General features: G+C 42.5%; 1 protein-coding gene across 1 annotated transcript; it reads left to right on the top strand.

Moving 5' to 3' along the window:
* Positions 1–3,742: 3,742 nt before the first annotated feature.
* Positions 3,743–10,059, top strand: LOC144586233 (taste receptor type 2 member 105-like). Its single transcript, XM_078384077.1, has 3 exons — positions 3,743–6,082; positions 6,374–6,537; positions 10,022–10,059. The coding sequence occupies exons 1-3, from the start codon at positions 5,778–5,780 to the stop codon at positions 10,057–10,059; spliced, it is 507 nt and encodes a 168-aa protein (XP_078240203.1). The 5' UTR covers positions 3,743–5,777.
* The last annotated feature ends 8,529 nt before the right edge of the window (positions 10,060–18,588 follow it).

The following is an 18,588-nucleotide window of genomic DNA, read 5'->3' as shown; positions in this document are numbered from 1 at the left end:
CCTTTCAGAAAGGTGCTCTCATATTTGTACCTCATTAGCTCGCATGATATGAGGCAACTGCTAACTAGATGCAGCTTGAACTTGTTGCAGTTGGAAGAGATTCAGGCTAAATTGACCAACACGGCAAAAGTAGATATTTCCCAGCAGGATGCTGTAAGATGGAGGACATGGTACATGTTATAACAGAATGCCCTCTGTATGGAGATTGGAGGCATCAATACAGTGGTGCCTTGACTTACGAACTTAATCTGTAATGGAATGGTGTTCGTAAGTCAAAATGTTCGTAAGTCAAAGCGCCATTTCCCATTGAAATGCATGGGAACATGATTAATCCGTTTCAGCATTCCAAAAAAACAAAAAACCAAAAAAACCAAAAATAAAAATAAAAATAAAGAGAGCAAGTCCCACACTGGGACTGCAAAAAAACCCCCAAAAAACAAAAAAACAAAAAAACCAACAACAGAATTCCAAAAGCAAAACTAAACAGCACAGAAACTTCCACTGCTGCAGTGACCTCTGTAGCTGCCCAGCCCAGGCTCTGCTGCTGCTGCCCGGTCCGGGCTCCAGCCACTGCTGCCCGGCTGGGATGGGTCCTCGTTTCCCAGCTGGGCTCTTGCTCCTGGCGCAGGGTCCGTCCACGCTCTTTGCTTCCTAGCTGGGCTCTTGGAGGCAGAGCCCAGCTGAGAAGTGATCAGCACGGACGGACCCCACGCCGGGAGGTAGGAGCCCTGGAAATTCAAATGGCCTTCCAACCAGTCTCCTGCCTCCTGGCATGAGGTCTATCCCCACTGCTTGCTTCCTGGCCAGGTTCTGGGAGGCAGAGCCCACCTGGGAAGTGAGCAGTGGGGACGGACCCCACACCAGGTGGCAGGAACCCGGGAAATTCAAATGGCCTCCCAGCCAGGCTCAAGTCTCCTGACACTAGGCCACCCTGACGCATCCCTTTCCCAAACTGTTGGGGTGAAAGAGCTATAAAGAAGCAGCCTCTTCACCACCAATGGTTTGAATTTCCCGCCCCTTTCCCCTGCCTTTTTTTGTTTGTAGGTCAAAGCTCCATTTGCCAGTCAAAGCAAAATTTTGTGAACGGAGCTGTTCGCAAGTCAAAATGTTCGTAGGTCAAGGCGTTCGTAAGTCAAGGCACTATGATATCTTAAACCCTTAACAGGAGGGACTAAGAACAACTCCCCTTTAGGTACAGTTATTTTCCTCCTAGCCGGCACAGGCTACTATACCTCCTATAGAACTGCTAGATTCCGTCAACAAACCATGGAAAGATGCAACTCACTGCCTGCTCCACAATTTCTTCAAATTGGATTGTTGTGCTCTATTGCTTTCAAATGTTTTTACTATTGATTTTATTTACTGTTTTCAAAATTATACTTGTTTAGTTCTTTTTAAATATTTGTGTACTTATTGTTTTTAGCTTTTAAATATTGTCCTTTTAAAGTTGCGAGTTGCCTTGGATCCTTTTAAAGAGAAATGTGGAATAACAAAATTTTAAATAAATAAATAAAATAATCTCTGCAAGTTAATCTTACATCTTGTTTCCTGTTTGCAAACAGTTGCAAACAGTTGTAAAGCAATAAAACAGTTGTAAAGCAATAAAATAAGTGAGTAAGCAAGCAAGTGCTTTTGTATTCAACTAAAACTCAGTTTTCATTTCTGTATTGAGAATAAAATCCTGATGGTGCGTAAAATCTTGGTGTTATACTATTTTGCAGCGGACTGGGTGGGTTTTGGCTTGCGTGGTTTTCTGATCTGCCTCACTTTATCAAGCTCATCCTTTGTCCCATGTTATCTCCTGCACACACAGAAGATAATATAACTAGCCTGAATCGCCACCACGTAAGGCCTCATGCTTTGGTCTGCCCTTTGGCTTCCAGACTCTATGCCTGCAACTAAGCCCTTGTTAGACCTGGTCCCATCCTGATGCTGCCACAGAGGCAAATTCAGTAATTTGTCTTTACTCACCAGATGCATCCAAACTCAACAAATGCAAAACGCAAACTGAACATATGTAATGGAATCTCTCCAGATTTTGCATTTTCGTTGTTTCAACTGGTAAGAAGCGTTTCACGGTTTACATCCTTTTCCATTCAATCATCTTCTGGGACATGTTAAAGCATTTCCTATGATAATGCAGCCGCCTAGCGGACCATGAGATGGGGCTGTGCTGCCTTTTGCGATGGCAGAAAGGCACCAGTATAAGGACAGTGTTATGGAAGCACTGATGATCAACTACGTCTGATTTTACTGAAAGGGATGGTGGTGTTTGTTCTCTAAATAATAATTCTTGCTTCATCCCAATGTTTTATGTACTTGATTAGGAATTTAGTAATTTGATACAACTAGATGGGAAATATGTATTAATGTTCCTAGACTTTAAAATCATCAAAATAATTTTGGAATTATTTCATGATGACCCTCAGGAGTAGCAAACAATATTAATCTGCCTAGTTTGTGCAGAAGGGTGGTATTAGCCTGACAAGGAAAAGAGAAAGAGGAAAATAAGCTCCAAAGTGGAAGGTACTATATCTTAGAGCTAAACTGAAGCACCTGCTGTGCTCCAAGCTGTGTGAAGATGGCCAGTGAAGTGGGCTAACAAACACAGTATGGGCTTGTCCAGACTGGCCATTCTGGGTGTGGGATAGATCGGGCTACAAAAGGTCTCTTTAGGTTGTGGATTGGAGGGAGAAACAATGAGCCGTTGGGCAGGCTCCTCTCCTCTGAAGAGCAAACCACCCCTTGTAGCCTGATCTGTCAATTTAAGCCCTTTCCCAATTGTGTGCAATAGGTCAGGGGAAGTACAGTGGGGTCTTGACTTGAGAACTTAATCCGTATTGGAAGGCAGTTCTCAAGTCAAAAAGTTCTCAGGTCAAATCTGCATTTCCCATAGGAATGCATTGAAAACCATTTGATCCGTATCTGCTCTTTTCCGTCCATAGAAATTAATGGGAAGCTGCTATTCCTCCTTCATCCACTAGAGGGGGATATTTTGTTTCTTTTTTTCTTAGGTCAAGAAAGGTTCAGGGAAGGCAGGGAAAATACAGTCCAGGCAGTACAGTGGACCCTTGACTTACAGAATTAATCCGTATTGGAACGGTGGCTGCAGGTCAAAAAGTCTGTAGGTCAAGTCTCCATTGAGCTACAGTGCATTGAAAACCGATTAATCCCGTAACAGGCCGTTTTTGTTCCATTTTAGTTTTTTTCTGGTCTGTAAGTCAAATCTCAGTCTGCAAGTCAAATCTAAATTTTGCAGCCAGAGAAGTCTGTAACTCAAGCCGTCTGTAAGTCAAGGGTCCACTGTAAAATTATTTCTATCACTCTGTTCTCCCTTTCTTGGCAATTTTCGAGCCTTGGAGAAAACCAAGTGCCTTGGGGAACTGAGGACATGAAGGAATGAGAGCCACTGAAGGAAACGTATCAGCAGAAGGGGCAGAGGCTTGATGGGGGGGTGGCTCTTGTGCAGCTGGATTCATTTATTTGAGAACGTTTCCTTGTCCTTCTTCACACACTTCTTTCAGCCTTCCCTCTAGGGCTAAGGGGGGGGGGGAAGCACACTGTTTCATTGAAGAAACCCACTTCTAGTGAAATCAAAACACACAGCATCTCTTTCAAATATGTAGATATACAGAGAAGGAAACAATGAAAAGTAGCAGCAAGACCAGAGAGAGAGAGAGAGAGAGAGAGAGAGAGAGAGAGTCCTGTTTTCTCCCTTCCCCCCTCCCTGCTTCCCTTCCCTTGCTTTCCCCCCACTTTCTCTCTCAGAAAAACACAAATTCTGCATCTGGTACCAGCAGATATCTCCCAGACTAAACAAGCAAGCAAGCCAAAATGATTGCATGCCGTACTGCTGGGCCAGAAAGGTGTGTGATAACTCTTGAAGGGGAAGGATGGAATTTGTCCGCCGGGCACGAGAGTTATACAACAATAAGATACCTGTGACAGACAGAGGGGAGGATGGGTGGGTAGTGTGAATTCGCAGAGGTCCACTCGAAGAACCATGGTTACAGGTAAGTAACCTTTCTTTTGTCTTCGTGGCCTCTGTGAATACACACATATGGGTTTAGTCTGCACCTGCGCTGATGTTCTCGGAGCATTCCACAGCTAAAAGTAACAATTTTATGGGATGATCCCTCATGAGGCACATGCTCCTCCCACCCAAGATTCCCCTCAGTTCCTTTTTTCCGCCATGCTGTAAAGTTCTACAGAGTCATAGAGCTATTTCCACAGGGTTTTTCCTTTAGCTTATTGATCAATTCCCTCTAAATTGGATTCTTTCCCTTCTCAATGATCTAATCTATGATCCCCCGTGAGTTGTTTTCTTTTTCGCTTGCCAGCTATTTGTCTTACCCCCCCACACACACACACACTTCAACTGTTTACTTCTTTCTCCTTTCCCGCCTTTTTCGGCCTCCTCATTTTGACTCTCGGGCACATTAATGATTTTCTGCCTGAGTAAGCTACATCTTACCCAGATAGGTGCAGCCTTTACCTCGCTTTTTTGGCTACTTCAACTGTCTAGTCACCTGAAAAATAGAGCGGGTGACACTCCTGGTTTCCTCTCACATAGCTTCCCCCCGATCCAGTAGGGGACCTGACAATGCCAAGGAGTCCTTAAAATCTAAGTCTACATCAACAGAGGAATCCTCGACAGAGGCTAGCGAATTTGCCTCTGAGGAGACGATGTGCCAGCTCTACCTGCACAGACTCCGGGATCGCCTGATAGCCTCTCTCCTCCAACTGGCCATTCAGTGACTGCACTACCGTCCAGTCCGGCCGTGGCCCTTTTTAGCCCTACATTAGGGCGGGCATTTGACGTTCCTGAGTTGGAGCTCGAGTCTCTTCCTCTATCTCACGAAGAGAGGAAATGGAAAAGGAGGCATGTATCACCACAGCCTCTCTATGAGCAATCCTGAGAGAGATTGGTGAATCATCGATCGATGATTGTTTCAAGGGGCTCGTTCATACAACTGTTTTGACTCTGCAGGAGTTAGGGCTCTGTCGCCCTGTCCCTAGGAGAAGAAGGGCCTCCTGTAGCGCCGGTCACCTTCCCTGACTGTCAGTGATTCTTCCTGACATGGGAACAGCCTCTGAGTGTGAGTGCTGCACACCAACCCTCCTTCGTGCACCTGCTCATGTAGCTGCGACAAGACAAGCAGACATGGACTTTTTTCTTTATAGGCAAATGTATGTATGCATGTGTGTGTGTGTGTGTGTGTGTGTGTGTGTGTGTGTGTGTGTGTGTAACACACACACATATATAGCACACACACATTGGGCCTCTCTGTGTCACTGAGGGGCATGGTTGTGTATTTAATACCAAAAGGCTCCTGAAATTTGCACTCCTACGTATAGCATGACACAACATTGAAACAAACACAACATTGACACAACATTGACACAACATTGAAACAAACAGGCAAAAAAAGCACAAGAAGTTTATGATTTCCGTTTTTCCAAGGGGTGGATGGAACCTCTTAAAGAGAGAAAGAGCAAAGAGGCATAAAAGGATTACCTGATGAACTTTGCTTGCTCAGCCAACAAAGTGGCATAAGATCGTTACTTACTCAAATACGTCCTTAGGGAACAAGACACCTTGTTGCGTCATTAGTAATTGTATCCTCCAGAGATTTGCATTTCTTTCTCTGTAGCATTATGTAGCTATTTTAAAAGCTCCAAGAACGGGAATTTTCTCTGCTGGACATCAGGCAGAAGCCAAGAGTAATCACCAGCAAAGACTCCTTTTCTGACGCCTCTCCCAAAAAGGGACTATAATGGTTGCTGAGATCATGCATCAATATGTTATCGTTACCTGGATGATTGTAGCAATATCATGCAGTTTTGCTCTTTTAGGAAATGGATTTATTATAGTCGTGAAGGGGTATCAATGGTTCCAACAAAGGAAGATGATTCCTTCTGATTTCCTTTTGACCTGTTTGAGCAGCTCCCGGGTTCTCACACTGTGGACTGGCGGACTGGCCTTTATTCTAGGAATTGCCGCTTCAGAGACATATAAACATACTCGTACAGAGGAATTTCTAAACTTTAGTTCATTCTTTTTTGACATTATCAGCATCTGGTGTGCCACGTGGCTGAGTGTTCTCTGTTGTGTGAAGGTCACCAACTTTGCCAATCCCTTCTTACTCTGGCTGAAGCCAAGAATCAACCTGCTGGCACCTAGATTGCTTGGGATTTCAATAATTGTTTCCATGGTTGTCTCTGTTCCTTCATTTATCAGATATTCTGGATACAAAAGGCGGTGCAATCTGACAGGAGATCTGCCAATGAACACCAGCGAAAGGATGGTTTGCAACAATTTATTCTCTCTTTTTCGACCTGTGCGGTTCGGCCTGGTTTCCATAAATTTCAGCCTAAGCGCCGTCTCAACCATTCTTTTAATTACCTCCCTGTGGAGGCACATAACAAATCTGAGAAAGACTGGTGCTGGTATGAAGGATGTCAGCACTCAAGTCCACATCAACGTCATGAAGCCTCTGGTGTTCTATCTCTTCTGCTACCTTTCCTATTTCATGGGTATGGCTACTTATTCAGTTGCGCATTTCAGGCAGGACACTCTTGGAGAATGGATTGCTGACTTATTGGTGTCCTCCTTTCCTTTGGCACACACCATAATGTTAATATTGAGTAATGCAAGACTGAAAAAAGTGGCTGTTCGCATGCTGACTATCAGACGAAGAGCTTCATAAATAAGAGACAGAAAGAACAGACATCCAACTGTTATGTCCAAGGAGGGGCAATATTTCCCACCTTTTGTTGCATTCAGTAGATATTGAAAATATTAAATGTCAATTACAATGGTGATTTATGTCCTGTCCTTGAAAATAGATGAAAGACTCACGAATAGACATGGGGAAGAATATAAGAATGAATCAGGATATTTGATAAATATCCCTGGTTCGTCTGGACCCCCAAAATATGAAGCAACAAATATAACTCTTCTATATAACGAATATAACCCTTCTATATTTGTCCCTTCGTTCCCTACCTGCTTATGCCCCTGCGGATCAGCTGTTCCTCAGGGGCATAAGCAGAGAGGCTGCTGCTGCACGATTGCTTTGATCCCTGCTTTCCCTCCTCTTGAGGGAAAGGAGGGGAAAAAAGACCCGATGAATGACGAATTGATTCATTCTTCCTCAGATCACTGAGGGGGTAATTCATGGTTCATGAATCGGCCCCATCTCTACTCATCAATCCACTGGTCTTTATGGTGTATCTTCCATACAGCTGCCTCCCTCAGATGGCATGACTATTCCTCCTAAATCTGCCTGAGGAACTTTTCTATCTTCAGCTTTGTGTCTTCAGACATTTCTTATAAATTTTTTTAAAAAATGCTGCAACATTTGTGCATTAATCCAACAATTCCATGGCTGATAATAGCAGAAAATGCTTTCTGGCTCATTTACAAGCCTCTCTCTTTGGTGTGTGTGTGTGTGTGTGGGGGGGTCTACAGGAAAGCTTCTGGGAACATATTTTGTGTCTCTAGTTGTGGTCTTTGAATATTTGAGAGTAATAATAATAATAATAAATGTTTATTATGGTCATTGACCAGCAAAAGTAAGATACATTTTTTAAATTAGGAGACATAAAAACAATATAAAAGCATTAAAAACACTAAAAACACCAAAGCACTAAAAGCATCTATATACATATATACATCTTACTAGATATCTCCTACCTCCCTATCATAGGCTTTATCTATGGGCTATTACAGCTTGCATAGAATGCCAGATTTGTTATTTTAAAGCTCATATAGCCCATGTGATCATTAATTGGTGTACACCAATTTACAGATTCTATAACTGCGCTTTAGGTGGAACCTTTCCTTCACAGATTTTTATTGCAGCAGCACAGAATTTAGCAACTTTTGTCAGCATATCTGAATTAAGCCCAATATATCTGCCAGGGCATCGCCCTGTCAGCAAAAGCTGTGTCTAGTGTGCCTCTGATCGTCCAGGAAATGCCCTTATGTAAGGGTCGACATGGACTTCTCGAATGTCAGAGTAAAAAGCACAGTGAAGTAAGTAACACATGGGAGATAGATTCAATCTCACCAGAGTTACAGGGGCATAAACGCTGAGTGTAAGGGGTGTTGTTATACTTTCCATCCTGGACTGCTGACGGAAGTGCATTGAAGCAGGCCAGAGTAAGAGCTTTGCGTTGTTTAGGTGTTAAGGGTAAGTAGAGATATTTTGCCCGTTTGGGTGGAAGCAGTGTGTTGTCAAGTATAAACCTATTTCTGATAGTACCAAGGTCCTGCTGCCTTTCTGTCTCAATAATACGCTGCCTAAAATTACTCTTGGCCTTAACGTATCCCATTTGTTGGATACTTTCTACCGAATAGCCATTTCTGTTGATTTTATGGTATATTGCTCTCTTCCAAAGTGACTGATGATTATCCTGTAATACCAGTGAAGTCAGTCTAATTGGCTGAAAGGTTAGTTTTAGCCAAAAGTTAAAAATAGCTAGCCAAGCTCTGGCTTCAACCTTCAGGTAGCCCACTTCAAGCCTGAGGGCTGCATTGGATACCCCTCTTGGTACTTGTAATATAGCTCTCACAAATTTAGATTGAACTACTTCTAGCTGGATAAACAAAGTATAGGGGCCCAATTGTGCTCCATACAAAAGCTGACTAAGGGATTTGGCCTGAAACAATCTTAGTGCTGCTGGAATGTACTGACCTCCCTTTGAATAGAAGAATTTTAGTATAGCAAGGCTAGATTTTTGTGCTGCTTGTACCACATTGTTAACATGGGCCTTGTGGTTTCCTTTATATTCGAGAACAACGCCCAAATACTTACAAGCCTTAATTTGTTCTATCTCATGCTCATCTATTAACCACTTATAGATCCTGGGCCTTTGAGCAAACACTAAAACTTTGGTCTTTGAGTAATTTATCTGTAGCATTTCCTCTTTACAGTATTGTGCAAGAGCGTGTAAAGCTCTCTTTAGTCCTATTGGTGTCTGTGAAATTAGGACTGCATCATCTGCGTATAACAGAAGTGATATACGTCTGTTGGCTAGTTTGGGGGGATGGAACTCTGGACGGCTGAGTGCCGTTACCATTGAGTTGATATAGAAATTAAATAACATCGGAGCTAATATACACCCTTGCTTCACACCATTATAGGTTGGAACTTTATCAGACAAGTGTCCTTCCTTGTTGCATCTAATTCTGAGTGTTGTATTTTCATGCAGCTTATACATAAGCAGCAGAAGGCGTCAATCTATTGTGGAAGACTCTAACTTACTCCAGAGCCTATCTCGCGAAATTAGATCAAAAGCCGATCTAAGATCAATAAAAGCGGCAAATAGGGACCCTCAGGGCTTCTTAGTGTACTTATCAACTAGGTGCCTTAGAATAAGGGCATGATCCTGTGTAGATCTACCAGATCTAAATCCAGCTTGTTCATCTGCCAAAACACTCTCACAGTCCATCCAATCTATCAATTTCCATGATAAATGTCTGGCATAAAGCTTACTAATTATGGGTTGTAAACTGATTGGCCTATAATTAGCTGGATTGTCTTTTTTACCTTTTTTATAAATGGGGACAATAATGGCTGTGCCCCATTCCGATGGCATGTGAGCGTTTTGGTCAATATAAGTGAAAAGGTTTGCCAGAATTGGGGCCCACCATTCACAGTTGTTCTTAATCAGTTCGGGAGGAATACGATCACAGCCAGGGGCCTTGCCAATTTTCAGTTGGTTCACAAGGTCTTTTATTTCAGAGATTGATACAGGGTGCCATTCTGGTAGATTTATATATAAGCGACTCACATGGAATGAGGGATTGTCTCTTTTGGCATAAAGCTCATGGAAGTGGGCTTCCCACACTCGAGCATTAATATAAGAGTTCATCCTAACTGAAGGATTATTGGTAGTCAATGTTATGGATTCCCAAAATGATTTCATATCTTTCCCCCTGACTGCTTTGATAAGTTTTTCCCATTGTATCTGTTGAGCTCTCCTTTTTTTCTCTTTAATTAATTTCTTATAGCCTTTCATAAGTTGCAGCAGTTCCTCCACTTCCATTGATGATGGGTTTTTGTTTTTATTTTGTTTAAATTTTGAAATTACCAGTTTTTTTGCATCTACACACTCCTTATCAAACCAGTTATAGGACCTGTGCTTGTTAGTATGGGTTTTTGTTGCGCTATTTGTACCAGCTAAGTCTACTAGTTTATTTATTAGTGTTTCATACAGCGCAATTATGTTGCTACTTTGGCCCACTTTGAGAAAGGTGGAATGGATCTCAGAGAATTGATTGTTATTAAGTAGATTAGTAAAATAAATTGGAGCCTTTCCTGACCATTTGATCCTGGAGTTGGTTAGTAACATCTCAGGATTCACAGGCAAGGCCTTCTCAATATGAGTGTGATGTTCTTGTACCTTCAGGGACAATTTTAATGGCAGGTGATCACTATCAATCCTACTGTCGATCACCAAATTGATGACAGTATTCAGTATGTTACAGCTGACAATCACATAATCTATGGTACTCATCCTCGCTCCCGACCAGAAAGAGAATTCCCCTGGTATGTCACCTGAAGTTCTACCATTTAATATGTGTAGGTCAAGCTGATAAACTAGTTGTGCCAAATTAAGGCCTGCAAAATTACTGATGGTATCTTTAAAGAGGCGCCTAGTGACTATGGGGAAGTGTAATCCATCAGGGGGGCATAAATTATAAGCAGCATAAAGAGCCAAGTCATTTGTACCCAATCTGGCATTAAAATCACCCCCAATTATCATTTGGTCATCGTTAGTTAGTAAAAGGTTCAGGATATAGGATTCAAGATCTTGGTAAATCCGTTCGATCTGGGCATTCCGTCTCTGGGGTGGTAAATATACATTGATGAACACTATTGTACTGTGATTAAATTTGACCTTCACTGCTGCAGCATATTGATTAAGGGAGGGGAGTTTGGTCATTATAATATTGAGCTTAGTTGAAACCAATGTAAGAAGGCTGCCCTTGGCTCTGCCCCTCTTTTCACTGGGAGTGGCACTTATTTGGTGGGCAGAGTAACCATTAACTTCAATTTCCCCTAGTGCCCAAGTCTCTTGCAACAGTAAGATATCGAACTTAGAAAGATACTTGATGAAGGAATTGTCATTGCTCTTTGCATTCCATCCTGCTATATTCCATGACAGAACAAAGATGGTGTCATTTATAGTTTTCTGTCAGTCCATAAGATCAGGAGATAGGGGAGGATCCTGGGTGTTAAGATTAAAAGGTGTAGCCATGTCGGTCGTTCCAGAGTGATGCATGTCTGCAGATTGAATTGTGCTGTGTTGCGGTAGGGTGGGTTGAGATGCAGTTTTTAGAGGGCTAAGTTGAGTAGTCGTGTCCTTCTCCAGGGTGGCTAATGTTCGAAGTTCAGAATCAAATGATTCTTGTGAACTAGCCCCTTGCATGAGATGTCCTTTGTTGTTTTCAGTTTCTTCATTATCTAAGGAAATCAGAATTGGGATATCCTGATGAGGTACCATCTGTTGCTTAGGATCTTGCTTAGGTTTTTGTATCAAGCTGTTATCATTTCTTGTTGTTGAATATTGGTTGAAGGGTGCAGCTTTGGCTTGTAAGCCCGAGTCATCCGTCATTAGGAAATTTCTCAGTGATATGGTCTTGTTACATACTGAAGCAACACTAGCTTTGACTTCCTCCCATTTATTGCTAAGGTCAATCAAGGGAGCTTGAGTTTCTTCTCTATTACGAAACAAAGATCTGTGTTCAGATAAGGGGGAGATCGTTAAGTTCTTTGCCTGTACCCTTATTGATTTCCCAGCATTGGAATCAGATCTACAGTTGAAGTCTTCCCTGGTTACTCTTTGAGGATTGCTCTCAGGGATCAAAGAAGTAGGTCTGCTCCGTAGAGGGGGCAAAGTCATTGGTTCAAAGAAAACTCTTGTGGGAATAATTTGAAATTTGCCCAGATAGGAGAATGAGAGGGATCACAGCATGTTCAAAGGTGAGACAAACTCTTTTATGACCATACAGTACTTGTGTGGGAGCCATCGGATATTCTTGAGGTCGATCTTCCGTGCTTCTGTATTTAACAGTTGACTCAAGGAGTTCATCACTGATCTGTGTGTCTCCCATCTCTTTCTGTTGATGTCAATTGGAGCAATTTGTAATATCACCTGAGTGCTCTGAAAGATCTTTGAGGACTTTGTCTCCCTTTTCATTTGGGAAGCCAATTGTTTTGAAGTTGGTTGTTGTATGCCATCTTTACTGCTAAATCTGCCATCCGCCCTTTCTTTGAATCCCCTGGTTTGTGTATTATCCTTTGATTGAAGAAGGGTCTCAGTAAGTTTCCCCAGGGCACTTTCAACTGAGTTCATTTGAATGCAGACCCGTTGTAAGTTTTCAAAGATGGCTATTACTGTTTGAGCTGTTAAGAGACATTGTTCAGCTAGAAAGTTAGGATGGTTACTTTCAGAGGAGAGCTGTACTTTTTGGGGGGTAAGGGGAGTACAAGGTGTAGAAATTGCAGATAAGTCACAAGCACCCGGTGGGGACGAGAGTGTTTCATCTCTCAGCAAAGCAAATCTGTTGTTAGTGAGAATGCTGGAAGCTATAGGTAATGTAGCAAGGTTACTCACAGGACAGTCGGCTGTTACAAACTCATCAATCTTCAGTTGTTTCACCGCCCTTGCAAGCGGCTGCTCCGGGCTGGATCTGCTTCGTTTACTCCCCATATAGCTCAGCCTTCTCTTTTCAACAACTAGCTACCAAAAATCCAACTCAGAGCTACAAGTGTAGCAGTAACTCCTTGCTGCAATTAATCTTGAACGGAAGAGTGGGAGCAACAAGGCCAGAGATAACAGCGTCTTGTTAACGTAGCAGCAACTTCAAGGTTTATAAATAAATACCTTAAACTCCCAACCAGGAAGAGAGAGCGCTTGACTTCTGAGACAGATTTGGATGTGTCCCAGAAAGAGTCACTTGAGCAGCTGACTACTTTGTAAATATTAAAAATAAAGGTTAAAAAAGATTTAAAAGGGAGCAGAGCTTGATACGAATGCTGTGCCTCCCTCAGACCCTATTTGAGAGTAAAGTGTTACATATTGTAGTCTCCTAAATACCATAACAAGAGATGCCACCTAAGGTAGAGCAATAAAGGGCACCCGGGGTACATTAAATTATTGGGTACTCAATGAAGAAAACAGAAGAAATTGTTTCCTCCTTTGCAGCAATAAAAATACCATAATGATACAGAACTACTCACTTGCTTCACTTTTCGGACATCCCTCATCTCACCTAATAGTAAGTTTGGGTGGACCTTACATGTTTCCTGCAAGGAAAATGGAAATTTATTTCATTTCACTTCACTTCATTTCACTTCATTTCATTCTATTTTGTTTTATTTGTCTTATTTATAGCCCACCTTTCTACTGGCAAGAAGATTCAAGTTGGCTCACATTGTTAAAAAAATAGAATAAAAAACCACAAAAATTATACATTAAAAACAAAATGTAACAATAATAAACATACACTTAATGACCGAAACACTTAAAACGTTGACTATTCAATGAAAAATTGCATTCGGGACTTGATTCGGATTCTTAAAAGCATGCCTGACGAGGTGGGCCTTCAACTGTCAGTGAAAGGATAAAAGGGAGATTGTAAGGAGAGCGTTCCCTAACCTGGAAGCAGCCACAGAGAAGACCCTCTCTTTCGTTTCCATCAAATATGCCTGCACTGGCAATGGGACTGAGAGAAGGGCTTCCTCTGATGATTATCTTTAGAGTTGAAAAAGCTTATATGAGGAGATACAATCCTTCAAGTAACCTGGACCCAAGTCATATAGGACTTCATTGGCAATGACCAATACAGTACTTTGAACTGGGCATGGAAATGGACTGGTAGCTAGTTTTGAAGGCATTCTTTGATCCCTATAAATGGTCCCAACCAGCAGTCTACTATTTGAATCTACATTTTGTACATGCTGCGGTTGCATTTCATAAATGCTGCTGCTTCCTCTTGAATCATCTGAAATTTCCAAACCTTCTTTGAAGGAAGCCTCAAGTAGAGTGTGTTGCGGTAATTCTAGTGGGATGTGTGTGTAACTGTAGCCAAATCACACATCTCAAGAAACAGGAGCAGCAGGCACATGAGTTTCAACTGTGCAAATGCACTCCTCATCGTCATTTAGTCGTGTCCGACTCTTCGTGACCCCATGGACCAGAGCATGCCAGGCTCTCCTATCTTCCACTGCCTCCTGTAGTTGTGTCAATTTCATGTTGGTAGCTTCGCAGACACTGGCCAGCCATCTCATCCTCTGTCGTCCCCTTCTCCTCGTGCCTTCACACTTTCCCAACATCAGCGTCTTTTCCAAGGAGTCTTCTCTTCTCATGAGATGGCCAAAGTACTGGAACCTCAGCTTCAGGATCTGTCCTTCCAGTGAGCACACAGGGTTGATTTCCTTTAGAATTGATAGGTTTGTTCTCCTTGCAGTCCAGGGGACTCTCAAGATCCTCCTCCAGCACCACAATTCAAAGGCATCAATTCTTCGGCGATCTGCTTTCTTTGTGGTCCAGCTCTCACTTCCATACATCATGACAGGAAAAACCATAGCTTTGACTATTTGGACTTTTGTTGGCAAGGTGATGTCTCTACTTTTTAAGATGCTGTCGAGGTTTGTCATTGCTCTTCTCTCAAGAAGCAGGCGTCTTTTAATTTTGTGGCTGCTGAATCCATCTGCAGTGATCATGGAGCCCAAGAAAGTAAAATCTGTCACTGCCTCCATATCTTCCCCTTCTATTTCCCAGGAGGTGATGGGACCCGTGGCCATGATCTTAGTTTTTTTGATGTTGAGTTTCAGGCCATTTTTTGCACTCTCCTCTTTCACCCTCATTACCAGGTTCTTTAATTCCTCCTCACTTTCTGCCATCAGAGTGGTATCATCTGCATATCAGAGATTGTTGATATTTCTTCCGGCAATCTTAATTCCGGTTTGGGATTCCTCCAGTCCAGCCTTCCGCATGATGTATTCTGCATATAAGTTAAATAAGCCGGGGGACAATATACAGCCTTGTCGTACTCCTTTCCCAATTTTGAACCAATCACTTGTTCCATATCCAGTTCTAACTGTTGCTTCCTATCTTACATATAGGTTTCTCAGGAGGTAGACAAGGTAGTCAGGCACTCCCATTTCTTTAAGGACTTGCCATAGTTTGCTGTGGTCCACACAGTCAAAGGCTTTTGCATAGTCAATGAAGCAGAAGTAGATATTTTTCTGGAACTCTCTGGCTTTCTCCATAATCCAGCGCATGTTGGCAATTTGGTCTCTAGTTCCTCTGCCCCTTTGGAATCCAGCTTGTACTTCTGGGAGTTCTCGGTTCACATACTGATGAAGCCTACCTTGTAGGATTTTGAGCATAACCTTGCTAGCATGTGAAATGAGTGCAATTGTACGGTATGTAGTTGGAGCATTCTTTGGCACTGCCCTTCTTTGGGATTGGGGTGTAGACTGATCTTTTCCAATCCTCTGGCCACTGTTGAGTTTTCCAAATTTGCTGGCATATTGAATGTAGCACCTTAACAGCATCATCTTTTAAGATTTTAAATAGTTCAACTGGAATGCCATCACCTCCACTGGCCTTGTTGTTAGCCAGGCTTTCTAAGGCCCACTTGACTTCACTCTCCAGGATGTCTGGCTCAAGGTCAGCAACTACATTGTCTGGGTTGTCCGGGATATCCAAATCTTTCTGATATAATTCCTCTGTGTATTCTTGCCACCTCTTCTTGATGTCTTCTGCTTCTGTTATCATGTTCATCTTTGCACAGAATGTTCCTCTAATATCTCCAATTTTCCTGAACAGATCTCTGGTTTTTCCTTTTCTGTTATTTTCCTCTATTTCTTTGCATTGTTCCTTTAAGAGGGCCCTCTTGTCTCTCCTTGCTATTCTTTGGAAGTCTGCATTCCATTTTCTGTAGCTTTCCCTATCTCCCTTGCATTTTGTTTCCCTTCTCCTCTCTGCTATTTGTAAGGCCTCGTTGGACAGCCACTTTGCTTTCTTGCATTTTCTTTTCTTTGGGATGGTTTTTGTTGCTGCCTCCTGTACAATGTTACGAGCCTCTATCCAAAGTTCTTCAGGCACTCTGTCCACCAAATCGAGTTCCTTAAATCTGTTCTTCACTTCCACTGTGTATTCATAAGGGATTTGGTTTAGAATATACCTGAGTAGCCCAGTGGTTTTTCCTACTCTCTTCAGTTTAAGCTTGAATTTTGCTATGAGAAGCTGATGATCAGAGCCGCAGTCAGCTCCAGGTCTTGTTTTTGCTGACTGTATAGAGCTTCTCCATCTTTGGCTGCAGAGAATATAATCAATCTGATTTCGATATTGCCCATCTGGTGATTTCTATGTATAGAGTTGTCTCTTGTGTTGTTGGAAAAGAGTGTTTGTGATGACCAGCTTGCTCTCTTGACAAAACTCTATTAGCCTTTACCCTGCTTCGTTCTGAACTCCAAGGCCAAACTTCCCTGTTGTTCCTTTTATCTCTTGGCTCCCTACTTTAGCATTCCAGTCCCCTAGAATGAGAAGAACATCTTTCTTTGGTGTCAGTTCTAGAAGGTGTTGTAAATCTTCATTAAATTGTTCAATTTCAGTCTCCTCAGAAATGGTGATTGGTGCATAAACGTGGATTATTGTGATGTTGAAAGGTCTGCCTTGGATTCGTATTGACATCATTCTATCATTTTTGAGATTGTATCCCATTACAGCTTTTCCCACTCTTTTGTTGACTATGAAGGCTACTCCATTCCTTCTACGGGATTCTTGCCCACAATAGTAGATATGATAATCATCTGAGCTGAATTCGCCCATTCCTGTCCATTTTAGTTCACTGATGCCCAGGATGTCGATGTTTATTCTTGCCATCTCCTGTTTGACCACCTCCAGCTTCCCGAGGTTCATAGATCTTACATTCCAGGTTCCTATGCAGTATTTTTCTTTGCAGCATTGGACTTTCCTTTCACTTCCAGGCACATCCACAACTGAGCGTCCTTTCGGCTTTGGCACAACCACTTCATTAGCTCTGGAGCTACTTGTCCTTGTCCTCCGCTCTTCCTCAGTAGCATGTTGGACGCCTTTCGACCTGAGGGGCCCATCTTCCAGCGTCATATCTTTTAGCCTTTTGTTTCTGATCATGGGGCGTTCTTGGCAAAGATACTGGAGTGGCATTGCCATTTCCTACTCCAGGTGGATTGCGTTTAGTCGGAACTCTCCACTATGTCCTGTCCGTCTTGGGTGTCCCTGCACGGCATAGCCCATAGCTTCTCTGAGTTATTCAAGCCCCTTTGCCACGATAAGGCAGCAATCCATGAGGGGGCTACTCCTGGCTACCACCAAAATCAGGCTCCAGGATGAATAGGAGAGTACACCAAAGCTGTGAACCTGTTTTCAGGGGTAATGTAACCCCATCCACTACAGGTTGTATCCCTATTGCCTCATCTACCTTCCGATTGACCAGGAGTATTTCTGCCTTGTCTGGGTTAAGTTCCAATCTGTTTGCCTTCATTCAACCTATTACTGATATCAGGCACCGGTTTAAAACCAATACAGATTCCTTGGAATTAGATGGGAAGGAGAGATAAATTTGGGTGTTAACAGCATAATGGTGACACCAAATTCCAGAACCTTGGAGAACCTCTCCCAGAGGTTTCATGCATATGTTAAATAGGAGGGGGACGAAACAGAATTCCTGTTTAACATCTGACCAGGGTATTGAACAGGAATCCCCCAGCACCACCTTCTGAGTTTTCTCTTCTCAGAAGGACCGGAGCCACTGTAAAACAGTGCCTCCAAATCACATCCCAGAGGATCCAAAGGACAGTCAATGGTATCAAAACCTACTGAGAGTTCCAGCAGAAGCAACAGGGACACTCTCCCCCTGTACAGTTCCTCGTGTAGGTTGCTGACAACAACAACTTCATTCTTTCTGGCCAAAACAAACATACAGGCTCACTGATCATACTTAAGACAATTCTACAACATTTTGACCCATAGCATAACAAGAACAGAGCTTATGTGGTAAATAATTGGTTGTCAGTGAGTATACCTAATACTGCTTCCTTGGAAGTACAGTTGCATATGACTGGATGATAGGTAACAGGAATCTAGAATCCATATACAGGGGACTGAATAATAAATAATGAATTAGAACTTAAATCTGATTACAGCCAAAAACACATTTGAGTTTTATACAGTGGACCCTCGACTTACGGAATTAATCCGTATTGGAACAGTGGCTGCAGGTTGAAAATCTGTAGGTCAAGTCTCCATTGACCTACAATGCATTGAAAACCGATTAATCCCGTAACCGGCCATTTTTGTACCTTTTTTGTTCCATTTTTGTTTTTTTTTTCTGGTCTGTAGGTCAATTCTCTGGCTGCAAGTCAAACCTAAATTTGCGGCCAGAGAAGTCTGTAACTCAAAAAGTCTGTAAGTCAAGCAGTCTATAAGTCGAGGCGCCACTGTAACTGGAATTCCTTGATATCGCCCTTCAAGATAATGTAAAAGGAATCTGTTGGAATCTAAGTTCTGTAAAGGCTCTAC

The sequence above is a fragment of the Pogona vitticeps genome, chromosome 2, assembly GCF_051106095.1.
Source record: "Pogona vitticeps strain Pit_001003342236 chromosome 2, PviZW2.1, whole genome shotgun sequence".
In the NCBI taxonomy this organism is placed as follows: domain Eukaryota; kingdom Metazoa; phylum Chordata; class Lepidosauria; order Squamata; family Agamidae; genus Pogona; species Pogona vitticeps.
Note: the sequence above shows the minus strand (reverse complement) of the source record. Positions and strands in the feature narration are given on the sequence as shown.